The 14,381-nt window shown below is 36.5% G+C and overlaps 1 protein-coding gene and 1 long non-coding RNA gene across 2 annotated transcripts; one reads left to right on the forward strand and one right to left on the reverse strand.

The window, feature by feature from the left end:
• Positions 1–209: 209 nt before the first annotated feature.
• Positions 210–1,014, reverse strand: LOC105277677. Its single transcript, XR_893661.3, has 2 exons — positions 925–1,014; positions 210–671 (listed from the first exon to the last, which is right to left on the reverse strand). It is a non-coding gene; the product is annotated as an uncharacterized LOC105277677 (long non-coding RNA).
• A 171-nt stretch (positions 1,015–1,185) lies between these two features.
• LOC105277676 lies at positions 1,186–14,122 on the forward strand. The gene is made up of 23 exons (XM_026971300.1): positions 1,186–1,422; positions 1,517–1,692; positions 1,774–1,931; positions 2,008–2,262; positions 2,377–2,435; positions 2,498–2,984; positions 3,381–3,537; positions 3,682–3,772; positions 3,842–4,128; positions 4,212–4,259; positions 8,205–8,544; positions 8,992–9,036; positions 9,099–9,224; positions 9,420–9,569; positions 9,659–9,787; positions 10,207–10,397; positions 10,604–10,712; positions 11,119–11,340; positions 12,001–12,212; positions 12,395–12,623; positions 12,868–13,051; positions 13,430–13,532; positions 13,608–14,122. Exons 2-23 carry the CDS (start codon positions 1,612–1,614, stop codon positions 13,683–13,685), a joined length of 3,741 nt encoding a protein of 1,246 aa, XP_026827101.1. The 5' UTR covers positions 1,186–1,422; positions 1,517–1,611; the 3' UTR covers positions 13,686–14,122.
• The last annotated feature ends 259 nt before the right edge of the window (positions 14,123–14,381 follow it).

A 14,381-nucleotide genomic window follows, 5' to 3' on the forward strand; every position in this document is an offset into this window, starting at 1 on the left:
ATCAACGTGCAGCCCGAACCACTGCATCTATCGACTTGAAATTTTAAGGGTATATTCCTACTAGTACGTAGGTGCTCACTAAGGGTGGGTTTTCCGAAATTCCACCCCTAACGGGTGAGAAGGGGTAAAATGTGTTTTTATTTAATTCTACACATAATATCGCGGGTGAAGCCCGCGTGACGGGGGATGCTAGTGTATAATAAAACTGATTTCTAGTCTCTTAAGATTACGTTTTTATTTTCTTAATTTTTTCCTTTCAAGTATACTTTATTGTACTACATTCTCATGTACCTAATGCTTTATTGTAAGTAAGAAAAGAATTTGAAGTTATTTTGCAATTTAACATGAAAAGTGCAACAATTTTACTGTTCAAAAAGCATTTTAAAAATCATATTAATACAATGACCATGAATATTTTGTTTTATATTGTAGTATAAGAGAATGTGAATATTATATTCTTAAAACAATGTTCACGAAATATATGGTTATTAGTTCTTGGTTTGGCCGTTGGTACCTGATGGCGCTGAGATCTTGGATCGCACAATGGCTGCCCATTAGCAGTCCATAGGTATATAGTCAAAGGTTATAGCAAATTCTTTTTTTACCTGTGACATATTCAATTCGAATCGAAGCTTCTGTTTGTCATTCTGTTGCTGCCGAGTTTGAATTCTCTGCGTTAAGAGAGAATCTTAAAATTAATCTTATTAAATAAATCGAAGTATTAGAAATAAAAATAAATATAAATCAACATATTATTAGAAATTCTCTTGTCGTTACATTCATCTTTATTTAATTTAATCTCTCGCCTTGGTGTTTCTTTCCATTTCAGACTTTTGCAAACTCATATCACACTCCGAAAAAAATATGTTTCGCTTAAGTTTTAGTTTCATAATTACAATTTTAAGATATCGTTGAAATACTCACTCGTAATTCGAAAATTTGATGCTCCTAAAATATTTAGCTTCATTACACAAATATAATGTGCAAAAGAAATTCGAAGCTAAACATGGGTCTGTTCTGCAGCAACTGCATTCACTGAATTCAAACTAAAGCCCGTTATACATGACGCGTTTTCCACCATATTGCACAGTTCCCATGTAACCTAAACTGCCATCTAGGCTCACGGAGCGGAATGCGATATGGTGCTACATACTACATATCCATAGCTCATGTCCGAAGAAGAATAATAGCTGATGTTAGGTTAAGTGATTGTTTTTGATGTGATGCTTAGCGAATGCACGCAAAGTTAAACAAATAGAAAGGACGCAACTGGTCCCGCTAAATAAAATATTAAATATTACTTTATTCTTGGTTTCCTTTTTGTGATTAACGTACATTGCGATATTGAATGGTATATTTCAACATCTTGCCAACAATGAGACACAACACTATCGTTCTAACGTTCTCCACCTGCCTTTTCCTGTTAGTTTCCTAAAATTATTCTCACCTTACATTACTCGACGAAAAGAGATTCTCCCCAAGATTTTTCAATTACTTGAAATGTTTTTGTTATCAGTGTCAGGGAAGAGTTATTAATGGCACGTCTTTGATAAGGTTTGACAAATTTATGTCACCTATGCACGTTATTGTGACGCTTATGAAGCATCAAAGATGGTTACCGTACAAGATATTGGTCTACAACTTACAAAATCAGTGAAAGAATTAGCTGAATGGAACTTCCCCTTCTCACAAGTGCGTAAATCTTTTTCAATGGTACGACAATACGTAGCGCCAAAGTAATGACGTGTAAAGCAACATGTGATACTGTTACAGACCTTGGAGAGATATTGTTCCTTGTTTAATACAACGTCGAACAAGAGTTTCGGCGAAGCCGGACTCGTCCTGCAAAGCTCTACAGCCGTGTACGTGCATAGAGTCGACTCCCTCTGGCATAAAATTGAATATTTTAGAGATATATTCTCGACTTACGAGTACGTACTTCAGTGCTATCTCTTACAGATATAATTAGCAATTATAAATAATTTGCATCACATTATATTTTCCCAGGCACGAAGAAGTGACGAAGAATACCACCAAGAAGAAGGATAGGAGGTCGGATGTGCGCTTCCAAGAATACAAAACCATCATCTTTGACGGTGACCTAGATAAGAATATCGATATCAAAAGAAATCCTGCGATGCACGATGCTGTTAAATCAAAGAGCCGTCGGTTCACTCAGTTGGAGAAAGGTATCGCGCAACATATCTCTACTGACATTTGCGATGTAAATGGAGAAGCTATTGGAAAGAAATACGATTTTCAGTGAGTAGTAAATTATCCTCGCGCTTTCCGGATGATAATTTGCGCCGTAATACACCCGAGAATATTTATTGAATGGACTTTTATAAAATAATTTCGGGTGAACAATGTTTACAGATGCAATCAAAATACAAGTACGGACAGGGTGGTGCTGGTTAACGAATTTGCGTCTCAAGGTAAGCTCCCGGGTACGAAAACGGACTCAGCTGAACATCTCACAGATTTATCTACGTTTCAGATTTCTATTGTCGCGATGACTCGGCTCGAGAAAAATCCCCGCTGAGCTCGAGTCGCTCGCGCGTTTCCGAGTCTCTGGAATCTTCGTTCAATACTTTAGTAGCAGATTCCACCGTACACGATGACGAGAATAATGACGACGACGATGAAAATAACGATGATCCGGCGGAAGATAATTCTGAACTGGTCTCGTCGTTCGACTTGAGTCAACAAGATCTCTGTTTATCTAGGAACACCAATGACAACACACCTATGGAGACGATGGACACTTTGAGTGATACTTGCCACAATGTGAATCTCTCTTTGAGTGAAACCTGCCTAATTACACCTAGCACTACAAACTCGCCAATAGCAACGACCATCGACAACGCCATTTTGCCGAATAATAAAACTTCCGACACTATATGTATGAACAACAATATCAAGAAGAATTTAGATGTTTGCAGTCTGCTAGATAGCCCACCCGAGTCGATACATTCAAAAGAAAGGTATTCTTGATACATTTTGCATTTTTAAATATTATTTGATATTAATAATATTATTATTTAATATTAATAATATTTGATATTTTTGACATTAACAATATTGTTTCTATTTGACACGTTCGTTGCCGCTGTGTAGTTAGGAAATCATCCAACCGCACATTTACTCAATCCTTTTTTATTTTTGACATTTTATTTTGACAAGATAGATATTTTTGTCTTTATCATTATGGAAATGAAATACGAAAGAAACGCTATCATATATATATGTCGTACGCTAGTCAATCAAGTTGATCGGTATGTGATAGCGTGGTGGCGAGTGTGTTAATACAAATAAAACACTCTAACACGCGAATGTTGTAATTAGATAATTACGCGTACTACAAAGCGACGCTATTTTAGAACCTCATCAACGGATGATTCGACAAATTTACAAAACGATGCAAATGAGGAGCAGTCGAACGCAAAATTGCACATTGATGCTATAGAAAGTACTCCGAATCGTAATAGGGGAAGTAAAACTCGAGCGCGTTCTACTGTCAAATCTACGTCGAAATCGGTACGTAATATATTTGTAAACTTTATTATTAATTAAGATGTTTAATTAGAATTTCTTGACAATCTTTTACTTAAAAATTATCGCTTAAAACCTTCACGCTAGTAATTAGCTTAGGAACATTATTAAATTATTGTTTATTTTTAGTTGAAGCGAAAATTGTTGGTGCCGCAGAAGCGGAACGTGAAGAGAAGAATCCTCGCGCATACCTTCGAGGAACCGAATCCCTCGCATGCAGGTAAATGTCTATTGCGCGTCTCGGAAAATTATCGTCCGATCTATCGATATTAAACGATTGCTCTTTCAGATGGACCAAATATGTTCAAGCAAAATTTGCGTACCTGTTTAAAATACATACGGGAACACGATCCCCTGCAGTACGACGATGTGACGAACGTAACGTTGGACTGCTTGGGATTCCGATTGCGCGTTAACACCGAATCCGACGCGAACGCGAACGATGATGTAACGACGACCTCAAATGACGACGCGGCCTCCGAGTTTTACAGCCCGGAGCCTGTCGGCGTGTCGCCTCCGCCCGACGAAAATTTCTGCGACACCTGGTTCCGATCGAACTCGTCGAGTTTCTTGCCGGTACCCATTGACGCTCGATAAAAAATAATGCGTAACTGCCGATCGCAAAGTGCTAATAAACGAACGAATTGCGTCATTCGCAGGAAAACGTTGACCGGTGGCACGAGCTAATGCAGCCGAAACTGCGCGAGGCTGAACGAAGGTCGGCGTTTTGCATTCGCGATTACGCGTCGCGGATCATGGAGACGCTCAAGACGACGGGACAACGAAAACTGAACTTCGACGCCGTTGTCAAGACTGAACGCGCTTGCGAAGTGGCCAGATACTTCCTCGCATCGCTGGACTTGGTAAAGCGCGATTCCTTAAGACGATTTTCGAGACGCGTAATTGACGCGGAATTTATTACGCGGAATGTGCTCTCTCTGCAGGCCTCAAGACAAAGCGTGGACATAAGCGTGGATAAGAAGCTCGAGCATAATATAGAGATCCGTCTACCTGAGGAGGCTGGTCAGTGTTCTTCCAATGACCAAGTAGATTAATGTGCTCAATAAAGTGATAACGATTAATCGGCTCCAGCTTAAAGAGCTCTATGTGTTCTCTGTGAATACGTGTATTATATGTATATTAAAAAAGAGGGAAAGAAATCGGATTCGATGTACCTTAATAGGTCAGGGCGGAAGAGCCCTGTCTGTACTGTGATACTATGCAGCTATGATGATAAGGATGCAATGTCTTTGAACAAAGATAACTTATATCTGCATTAAATACTTTTTTTCCACAGGTTAATCGACGTGTCCGTCTTTTCTCTCTTCCTCAAGCTTCTAGCCGAGCGATAATTATAGAAATATGTCTGACGGCGGCTGCACAATTCATTGGAAATCCATACGTTTCCAACGGGTTGCGAAGCTCCGGCTTCATTTATTTAATCGCACGGCAGTTCACTGCCGCCAGTCGGGCGAGTCGTAACGAAGGTGTTGCGGCGAAGCCGAGCGTTACAACCTGGGATTGATTTTTTTTTTTAATTGAGACCGGAACGCGTTCCATTGACACGCGCTCGTCTACCGCCCGTATACCGTGGATAATACTGTGGCGCGGAACAAAACGATGGATCGTGCATTCACAAGCGTGCGCGAGAGCACACGGACGACGCCGAGCACGTCTCACACGTGCAATGTATGACAATTGGCAGTGCCGCGATACACAGAGAAATGCTCACGCATGCGTCTCATCGGAGCCGAGCCGACGACGGCACCGGCTCACAGTTTATATTAGTTTACATTAGGGCAGGCACGCCACGAGACGCCGCGTAAATTGCGTTTTCGTTAACGCGCTCGCGATTCTACCCCGGAAAGAATCGCATTACGCGTGCACCGCATTAGCGCACGCCGCCAGATATATCGCGCCGGACCCCGAGTTTTTCCGGACCGATGAGTGTTTTTCCGGAAGTGTAGTTGGCATTTTTGAAAAAAAAAAGTATCAGCCTCGTAACCCGGATTTGACGCGTTACGAACGCGCGGCCCTCGAAAAGGCGCGGAGGAAATGAAAACGCGCGGATATCGCAGAAGTTTAATATAGAGTCAATGCCACTTGACGATTGAACCAATCAGACGAGACAGATCTATGTACTTCTCTCCCCCGATCTTCTCTCTCGTGGTGCGGCAGATATATTCAATTGAAATAGCTGCGTTCTGCCGCGCGCTGTGTCTTTGCGTTAATATACGCGTCGGAGTGTTATCTTTTATATATGTGTCTGAGTTAGACTAAAAATCTAAAAAGCAAACAGGTGACCAGACAATCTATCTCTCATCCGGTCTTCCTAATTATACAGGGTGTTTCCTCTAACTGTAGCACTTAGAATATCTCTGCTTCCTTTGATGATATGAAAAAAGTCAAAGGACGAAAATTGTTCGATTCAAAGAGACTAGTTCTCGCTGAATTCTTTCTCTCATATCTTCAGGTGTTGTCGGAATATCGCGATAAACTTCATTTGCACGGAACATACTCAACGAATCATTTCCTGATCGCTGGATTGGACGTGGTGGAAGAATTTCTTGGCCGGCTCGATCACCAGATCTTACGCCTCTTGATTTTTTTCTTTGGGGACACCTAAAAAATGAAGTTTATCGCTATATTCCGACGACACCTGAAGATATGCGAGAAAGAATTCAGCGTGCGTGCACCGCAATTACTCCGGAATCTCTCAAAAACGTAAAACAATCGTTTATTCATCGAATTCGAAAGTGTATGGAAGTAAACGGTGATCATTTCGAACATCTGTAAAAAAGGTATATCTTTGTAGTTATACATACAATAAATAGAGTTTCTTTTCCTAAACGTGATTTTTGTGGTTCAAAGTCATTTGAAGGTCAACATATTCTGTATGGTTGAATTTGTTTTTTTACAAGCTACATCATTTCGTTAAGAAAAATATACCATCTCATTTAAAAAAATGTTCATGACCTTGATATCTTGTGAAAGGTCACATTAAAAAAAATAATTTTCTTACCGGAGTACTAGTCTCTTTGAATCGAACAATTTTCGTCCTTTGACTTTTTTCATATCATCAAAGGAAGCAGAGATATTCTAAGTGCTACAGTTAGAGGAAACACCCTGTATAACTTGATATTTGATCAATATAGTTTTTTAATTTATCTATTTTCTATAAATTGTCGCATTTTGTAGCACGGCTGTAGATGTGACTTTTGCAAGGATATTTAAACAATATAGATCGACATGAGCAGCAAAAGTGCGTTACTGATACAACGTTGGATGCTGCAACCGCGCGTGTTGCTCGTTCTTATTTTGCTGCAATTTATCATACAGTTTTTTACGTCTGTCTATCTGTATAAATACGTCACGAACGTGGAAAGCGATCTTCGCGTCGTAAAAAGTCAATACCCACCGGACACCGTGGCGATTCCGCGACGAAAACGTAGCAGCTCAGTGCCGACCGCCGGAGACAATGCTGTTTCTGACCTATCCAGTAGAGTACGTAAACATTTAATGTATAGTAACTGAAAGAAATTGCTCGTAAAAGAGTAAACAAATTAAAAATTGGAATTCTAACTTTCGAAACGTGACTTTAGAATTTTGGAATTTCATTGTATCGTAATGCTCGTATTAAGAGAGAAGAAGATTACATCTTAAATCTTGTCAAAATTGTGAAATTATGTTAAATAACAAAGCTATGTATATACAGAGCAAAAATGATATTTGATCAATTATTTGAATTTTACAGTAAAAGCTGTTTCCTTACTCTTTTTAATTATCGAGGATTTTCTAAAAGCCAAGATCTAATTTTCTGATTTAATTTCCTTAGAGTATCTTACATCTCTCTTAATATCGCGAAATTGTCCGCACCGCTCGATTGCAGATCCGAGAGGATAAAGAGATACAGGGGACGAAGAAGATAACCGCCTCCCCCATTATGGTATCTGGCTCCGCGTCTTCGCCAACGGCGGCCGGTCAGGATTGGGTCTGGTTGAATGCCGACACGCGGATACAAGTTAGTTCTCTGTGACTGTTAGAACTAGTGCTTACCTGTCCGCGATGAAGCCACATCCAAACATTCTCTTCAAACTTGTCGCGAAACTTTGAGTTTTGTCGCGATGCGTGTTTCTCCTCGACGAACTCCATCATCTATATAAAATATCACACGTGCAGAATATTTTGACAATGCTTTAGATATATTTGCGTTAGTAAACTGAAAATAGATCGTGTAACTACATGGATATATTTGTATTATTTCTGTTATTATTTTAATATAAAAAAACAGAACTTGAATTGGAACAAATTAAACAAGATACAATTTAAAATCTTGCTTAGTAAAAAAATATCTGTAAAGATAATATCAGAAAAAGTAAGCAAAAATTTTTAATTTGAACATTTAGAAATTACTAATTTTAGAAAATTATATTGCAAATTTCATATTATAAACGATAAAAACAAAAACTGCTAATTTCATTTACAAGAGTATATTAATAGACTACAATATAATAGAGAAACAATTAAAAAACAGAAAATTTTAATACACAGTAGGATAAATCGTGCTATAAAATAAGTAACAAGTACAAAATTTTAATATAATTATAAAACGGCATCACACATAATATCCATACCTGCTCTGTCTGCTTCAGTTCGATGCAATCGAGAACTTTTGTCGTTCGTCTGCGAAATACTGCCCGCCAGGTCTTCCTGGCACGCCGGGAAATCCGGGCCCACGTGGTGAACCAGGACTACCGGGTATTCAGGGCGTTATGGGACCGACGGGTCCATCTGGACCACCTGGTCATCCTGGTGTCAGAGGACCCAAAGGTGACATTGGACCACCAGGTTTCGACGGAAGGGATGGTATACCGGGTGAGCCCGGTTTGGACGGCATTCCGGGCAGAAATGGTTTCGACGGTTTACCCGGGGCTAACGGTAAAGCGGGCATCAATGGATCGCCGGGATTGTCTGGAAGAAATGGAACAGACGGTAAGCTTACATGTAACATTTAAAAAATGCATGCTGCAATCAAAAATTTATCATAAAGGAAAATACGAATGCCGAAAATAAAAATTCGATGAAACGCTTCTCTTGCAATAACTGTTCGTTTTCAAATCAAATATCTCGTTTTACATTTATCACAATAATCTCGTTTTACATTTGTCACAATATTCTCATTTTACATTTGTCACACTTTTATACTATGTATTACTACGTAATAAGAGAGAGATTTAATCCCATAATTTGTCACATTTAATTGTATTCTTCCAATTTCTCGAAGTTAATATTTCGTTTCTCTATTCAATTTTTCAAGATCTGTACACAAATTTTCTAATACATCGCTTATAATATTAAAAAGTATTTGATTTCGACGTGAGTAGAAAAGTGCGAGCAGCAATAAATTTTGTAATTTTACCACCTTGAGTATTTATTTAGGAAGACCCGGACAAATGGGGCCTCAAGGACCACCAGGTCTTCGCGGTAAGTAACGATATTCCGATGGCTGTAGCTTTTGTTTTACAAATGAATGTTTTATACTTTAGGAGAGGTAGGTCCACCCGGCCGGCCGGGAGCGTCGGGTAAGGATGGCGAACCAGGTATACAGGCATGGAAGGTGAATATCAATGATCACAGTCTCACTGATATATTAATACCGCCATCCATTGTAGGTAAGCACGATCGATGAGAAACAATATCTTTTTTTTATGCGAGTAACCGAGTTTCACTGCTAAAATTACAGAACCGTTTTATTCTTTCTTTAATATTAACGCAATAATATCGTGCAACGCTACGTATCCTCCATGCACACATTCGCGTTACTCATAAAAAGAAAAAAACTTTACATTGTAAATTGGGCATTGCAGAATTTACACCGCCGTTAAACACAAGCAACGTGATTTCCGTGCAAGAAGGCAGTAACATACGGCTCAGATGTATCGCGAGTGGAAAGCCACAACCTATTATACAATGGACCAAAATAGACGGTTCCATGATACCCATGGGTACCTGGCGAGGTATTAATCGGATCTCCTAATTCACAGTAGTATAAATAGCCACGGGATAGGATTAACGAGCTCTATTTATATAAATATCACGATTTCAGTGAATTCGGTTAACGGCAGTACGCTCAATATCAGTGTAGTGAACCGGGAACATATGGGCGTGTACGCGTGCAACGCTGATAACGGGATATTGCCGGCAAAATCTAAAAAATTCAATCTTCAAGTAAGATGTAAGCATGTTTCAATTTTATTTAAAAACATGATTCATGATTATACGTAAAGATGTAATTTCATTTTTCATTTATAAATTGTTTTAAATTTTGGATATATTTACGATAATATCTTTATTTCAGTTATTTTTACTCCACTTATCATGCTTTAGAAACCAATGTAACATGTTTTCTATATCGCATTAATCGTAATATTTTTTAGTACGAATATAAGCCATGACACATTTAATATATTTTTAAAAATATTTCATAAGTTTCTTGTAGCCTTTAATACATCATAAATCTTTTCCAAGTTTCGACATAATATTAAATATTATGTCGAATATAATATTAAAATGCGAAAGTAATATTAATCAAAATTGATTGTTACTTTCGAAAACGACATGTGCAAATAAAACTGAAAATCGATTGCGTTCCAGTTTCGCCGTTTATTCGTATACGCAACAATATAGTTCTCGTACGAAATCAAAGTCCAGCGACATTAGAATGTGAGGTAGAGGCCTTTCCTGAAGCAATAGTATACTGGGAACGTATACTGGGCGACGGTCGCCGTATAAAAATAACGGATAGACATAGAACAGAAGTTTACGACAAACGCGATAATTACAAGGTAGTTTCAAAATCCATTCTTACATATGGATTTCTGCAAATTTGTACGCTCGTTACATTACTTTTTAAGCTCTTCTTGAAGTTTTGGATCAAAACAAAAACTGCTTGATAACTATTATGATACAAAGCTCCAATAATTTAGAGAATTACGTTTTGCTGATACGTTACTAATAACAGTTTCGCAATACATGAAATTGTCTTAAAAAGTTGAAGATGAAGCTGAGGATTACGAGAGTGACTGCGGCAGAGCATGGGATTTATTATTGTGTGGCGAGAAACGATCTGAACGTCACCAAGGGATCCTTTATTGTAGATGGTTCGTGTTACCTCGTTATTTGCTAATAGATTACAAAGAGACATTATAGAGAAGTCAGTATCTATAATTAATTAATTAATTAATTATAGTACAAAAGATACAAAAACATTATTCACATTATTCTCCAGTTTCATCTAATATTAAATTAAATAAGCGATTTTATTTTGTATTATACTATAAGTTAACGCTTTCAGACAAAATTCATACTTTTAAATAAATTTAAAAAAACTCGCGCAATTTATCGCTCACACAAATAAAAAATAAATAACTTTTATCTTAATACAAAGGGGGCTCGTCCTGGAGAATAAAGAATAAGAGACTTTTTAAATCACCTAAAATGCCTATTTCTAAGAAATAATACCATTACTGAATTTGTTAATTAATTAATGATAACAAATAATATTAGATGACTTAAAGGATATAGAGAGAATGAAGTTAGGAAAGGAGATTCATATTACGTATGGCCAACCCATGCCTCCGAGTGTCGACCAAGAACAAGAATTATGCAAGACGCAAGAAACGTGCGTAATGTGTCCAAAGTGTCCATACACGGATATAACAAATGTGTACGTGCAACCGTTAATATCTAAAGATATCAACGCAACGCATCCGCCACCATCAGTAACTGGTATGTTTAATGATTTCTAATTAATATATTCTGATAGTTTCTTGAAATAAATTTATTACTTTCAAAAGAACATGATGCAAAAGATATAGAAAAATATATATACAACATAAACGCACATATTTTCCATACACGATTCGAAATATACAAAATGAACGTAAATCTTTTATCTTTTTGAATTTTTTATCAATAAAAATGCGACAAAATGAAGTAAAAATAATATAGCAATGTGGAATATTTTCTATGAAAGAAAATTATTAAAAGTCACTTTTCGTCATTTTCTAATCATTTCAATCTTCGTTTTAAAACTGAAGATCAAAAACTGGCGAAAAATGATATTTAATTAAAATACTTGCTCAATATATTTCGTTTAATTTTAACTCAGCAACGAATTTTCTCTTATTCATATTTTAATTCATTTATTCATTATTTTAGTTCACTAATTTATAAGCATGATGAATCAAGTACAGTAGAGAAAAACTATGTTAATGAATGAAAAGTGCAGCATGACGCTGCGGAAATATCGTAATTAGCGAACTTACGACACTTTTCAAACGACAAGTGCTCGTCGTTAAAAACGATAAAAAAAACGAAACTTTTCCAAGTCGGTTCGCTAACTTGGAGACTCGAAAGTTAATATAAACGACGTTGGTAAATTCACAGAAGGTTTGATAGAAGCCGTGGGAAAGCCAGTGCTGAAAGGAAATATGGACGACTATTACGGAAGTTGGATGCACGACACATACCGTCACGATATGCCAGATAGACTCTGGGTCACTCGCAATAATGACACGTTCTACATCTATGAGTATAGATCGAAGGAGAATTTCAAGAACGAGACGCCTAATCAGATAAAGTTGCCCTATTCCTTTCAGGTCTGGAGTTTAAAAATTATAAATAATGAGGAATCTGCAATTACAGTTTTGCAATTTTCGAAGAGTTATAAATTTCCATCAAATTAATGATAAAACAAAATATATTCTTCTCTGGAATGAACATAATGACATTTTGATATTCTTTGAAAACGAGAATTGAGCTCACGATCAATATTTTTTAGGGCAATGGACATGTAGTTTACAACAAATCATTCTTTTACAATCCTCAAAATCGACCGACGGTTTTACGATTCGATCTTTCTCCGTCCTCGAATAACGGATGCCACCAAATACCAAGTACCAAGTATCTTAACAAATGCGAAATACAACTTCCGGACTTGAATGTCAATACTCAAAACTTTCTATATACACACAATTTTACTTATGTAGATTTCAATGTAGATGAAAACGGTAAGCTAATATTAAATATAACATCTCCTACAAATATTACATATAAAAAATTCATCCTTATTTTAAATAATAATGCCAAAATTTAATTAGAGCATTTCAGATTAAAAAATTAAGTATTACAATTAAAATAATAATTGTAATATCTATTTTATAATTAAAAATGTTATAATTATTTTAATGTTTATCATTATCATTATAATAAATATATAATTATAATCATATTACAATTATTATAATGATTTAGGTTTATGGGTTATTTACGGATTATCATCCAATAATACGGCAGTTGTGAAAATAGACCCTGTGGATATGACCATGCAGTACGGATGGAACATCAGTATCAATCATCATATATTTGGGGAGATGTTTATCGCGGGAGGCATGCTCTATGCTGTACATAGTGTCACTGAAGACACTATGAAAATACGGTAATATGAAAAAGATTATGTTTAAAGCCATGGAATATCAGCAATAAATATGCAATAAATATGCTAAAATATTCTTAAACGCTCTCCGTAATATTCGGAGATCGTTTAAGAATTAAATTCCTGGATATTTTACAGTATGTTCTCTGATATTTATTACTATTATTCATTATAGACGTTATTTGTCTTTACACATGTAGAAGCATTTTTACATAGAAAATATCTATTATAAATATATATTATTTCTCGATACATATGGACGTTCAAAATAAGGCCACAAACAACTGTGGCGAATGATAAGCGATTGTACTTTCACAGCATGACTGCATCGTTTTTGCTAATTGTTTTATCATTATTACTTAATTTGACCCAATTCCCCAGGTTCGCTTATAATTTGTACAATAACACTACGTTAAATATGCACTTGTCGTTCACAAATCCGTACTACAAGACCACGGCTGTTAGCTACAATCATAAAACCAAGGTACGTGCTCGCCCGGCGATACCTTTCACCGTTCTGTTACGGCATGCACTCGTCCAAGTGTACTTTCCATTTCAGGAACTCTACACGTGGAACAAGGGCAACCAATTGGCCTACCCAGTAAAATATCGCGAGGAATTAGCAGGAGTCAACTGAGGCAACTAAGAAAGAATTGTCCTCGGTACGGTGTACGATGTACGATGTACGCTTGTACATGGAAATGGAAAATAAGCATTTATCGCATTTATTTATAGCGGGAACGTTAATTAATCATACCTAATGCATAACGAATTCTTCTCATTATTCTTCGAAATCCTGAGTGTCTTTTTATCCTGTATGCGCGCCAAAAATAAAACTTGAATAATATCTAGTAACATGTGCGCAATGAGTAATTGTTTGTCGACCAACATAGAATTGTGTTTAGGCATTAAAGGCAAGTCACTTTTTTCCACACATTTTCTCGTAGTTCTCATGTAAGCCATGAATATCATATATAATTATAATAGAATTGTATTTTTAAACGCGAGATTATGTATCATAAATAAACATAATAAAACGGAAGTACTATACGAGAAGTATTATACGAGAAGTAACATATTGTATAATTAATTATATTATACATATTATACATATGTATTTCTAAACGTAAGTTGGTGCTATAGCAATGGTTATCGGTGATGTATCTTAATGTATGTATCTTGTATTTTAATGTTATATTTCCAACTCAAACAATACTTCCTTCTTTCTCTTCTTTCAAACTAACAGCGTTTAAAGCTTTCTATTTTTATCATTAAAAGATAATACCTTCATATATCGCATTATTAAAAAATTATTCAAGGCTGAAACTGTTAA

Source organism: Ooceraea biroi, chromosome 7, assembly GCF_003672135.1.
Source record: "Ooceraea biroi isolate clonal line C1 chromosome 7, Obir_v5.4, whole genome shotgun sequence".
Lineage (NCBI taxonomy): Eukaryota > Metazoa > Arthropoda > Insecta > Hymenoptera > Formicidae > Ooceraea > Ooceraea biroi.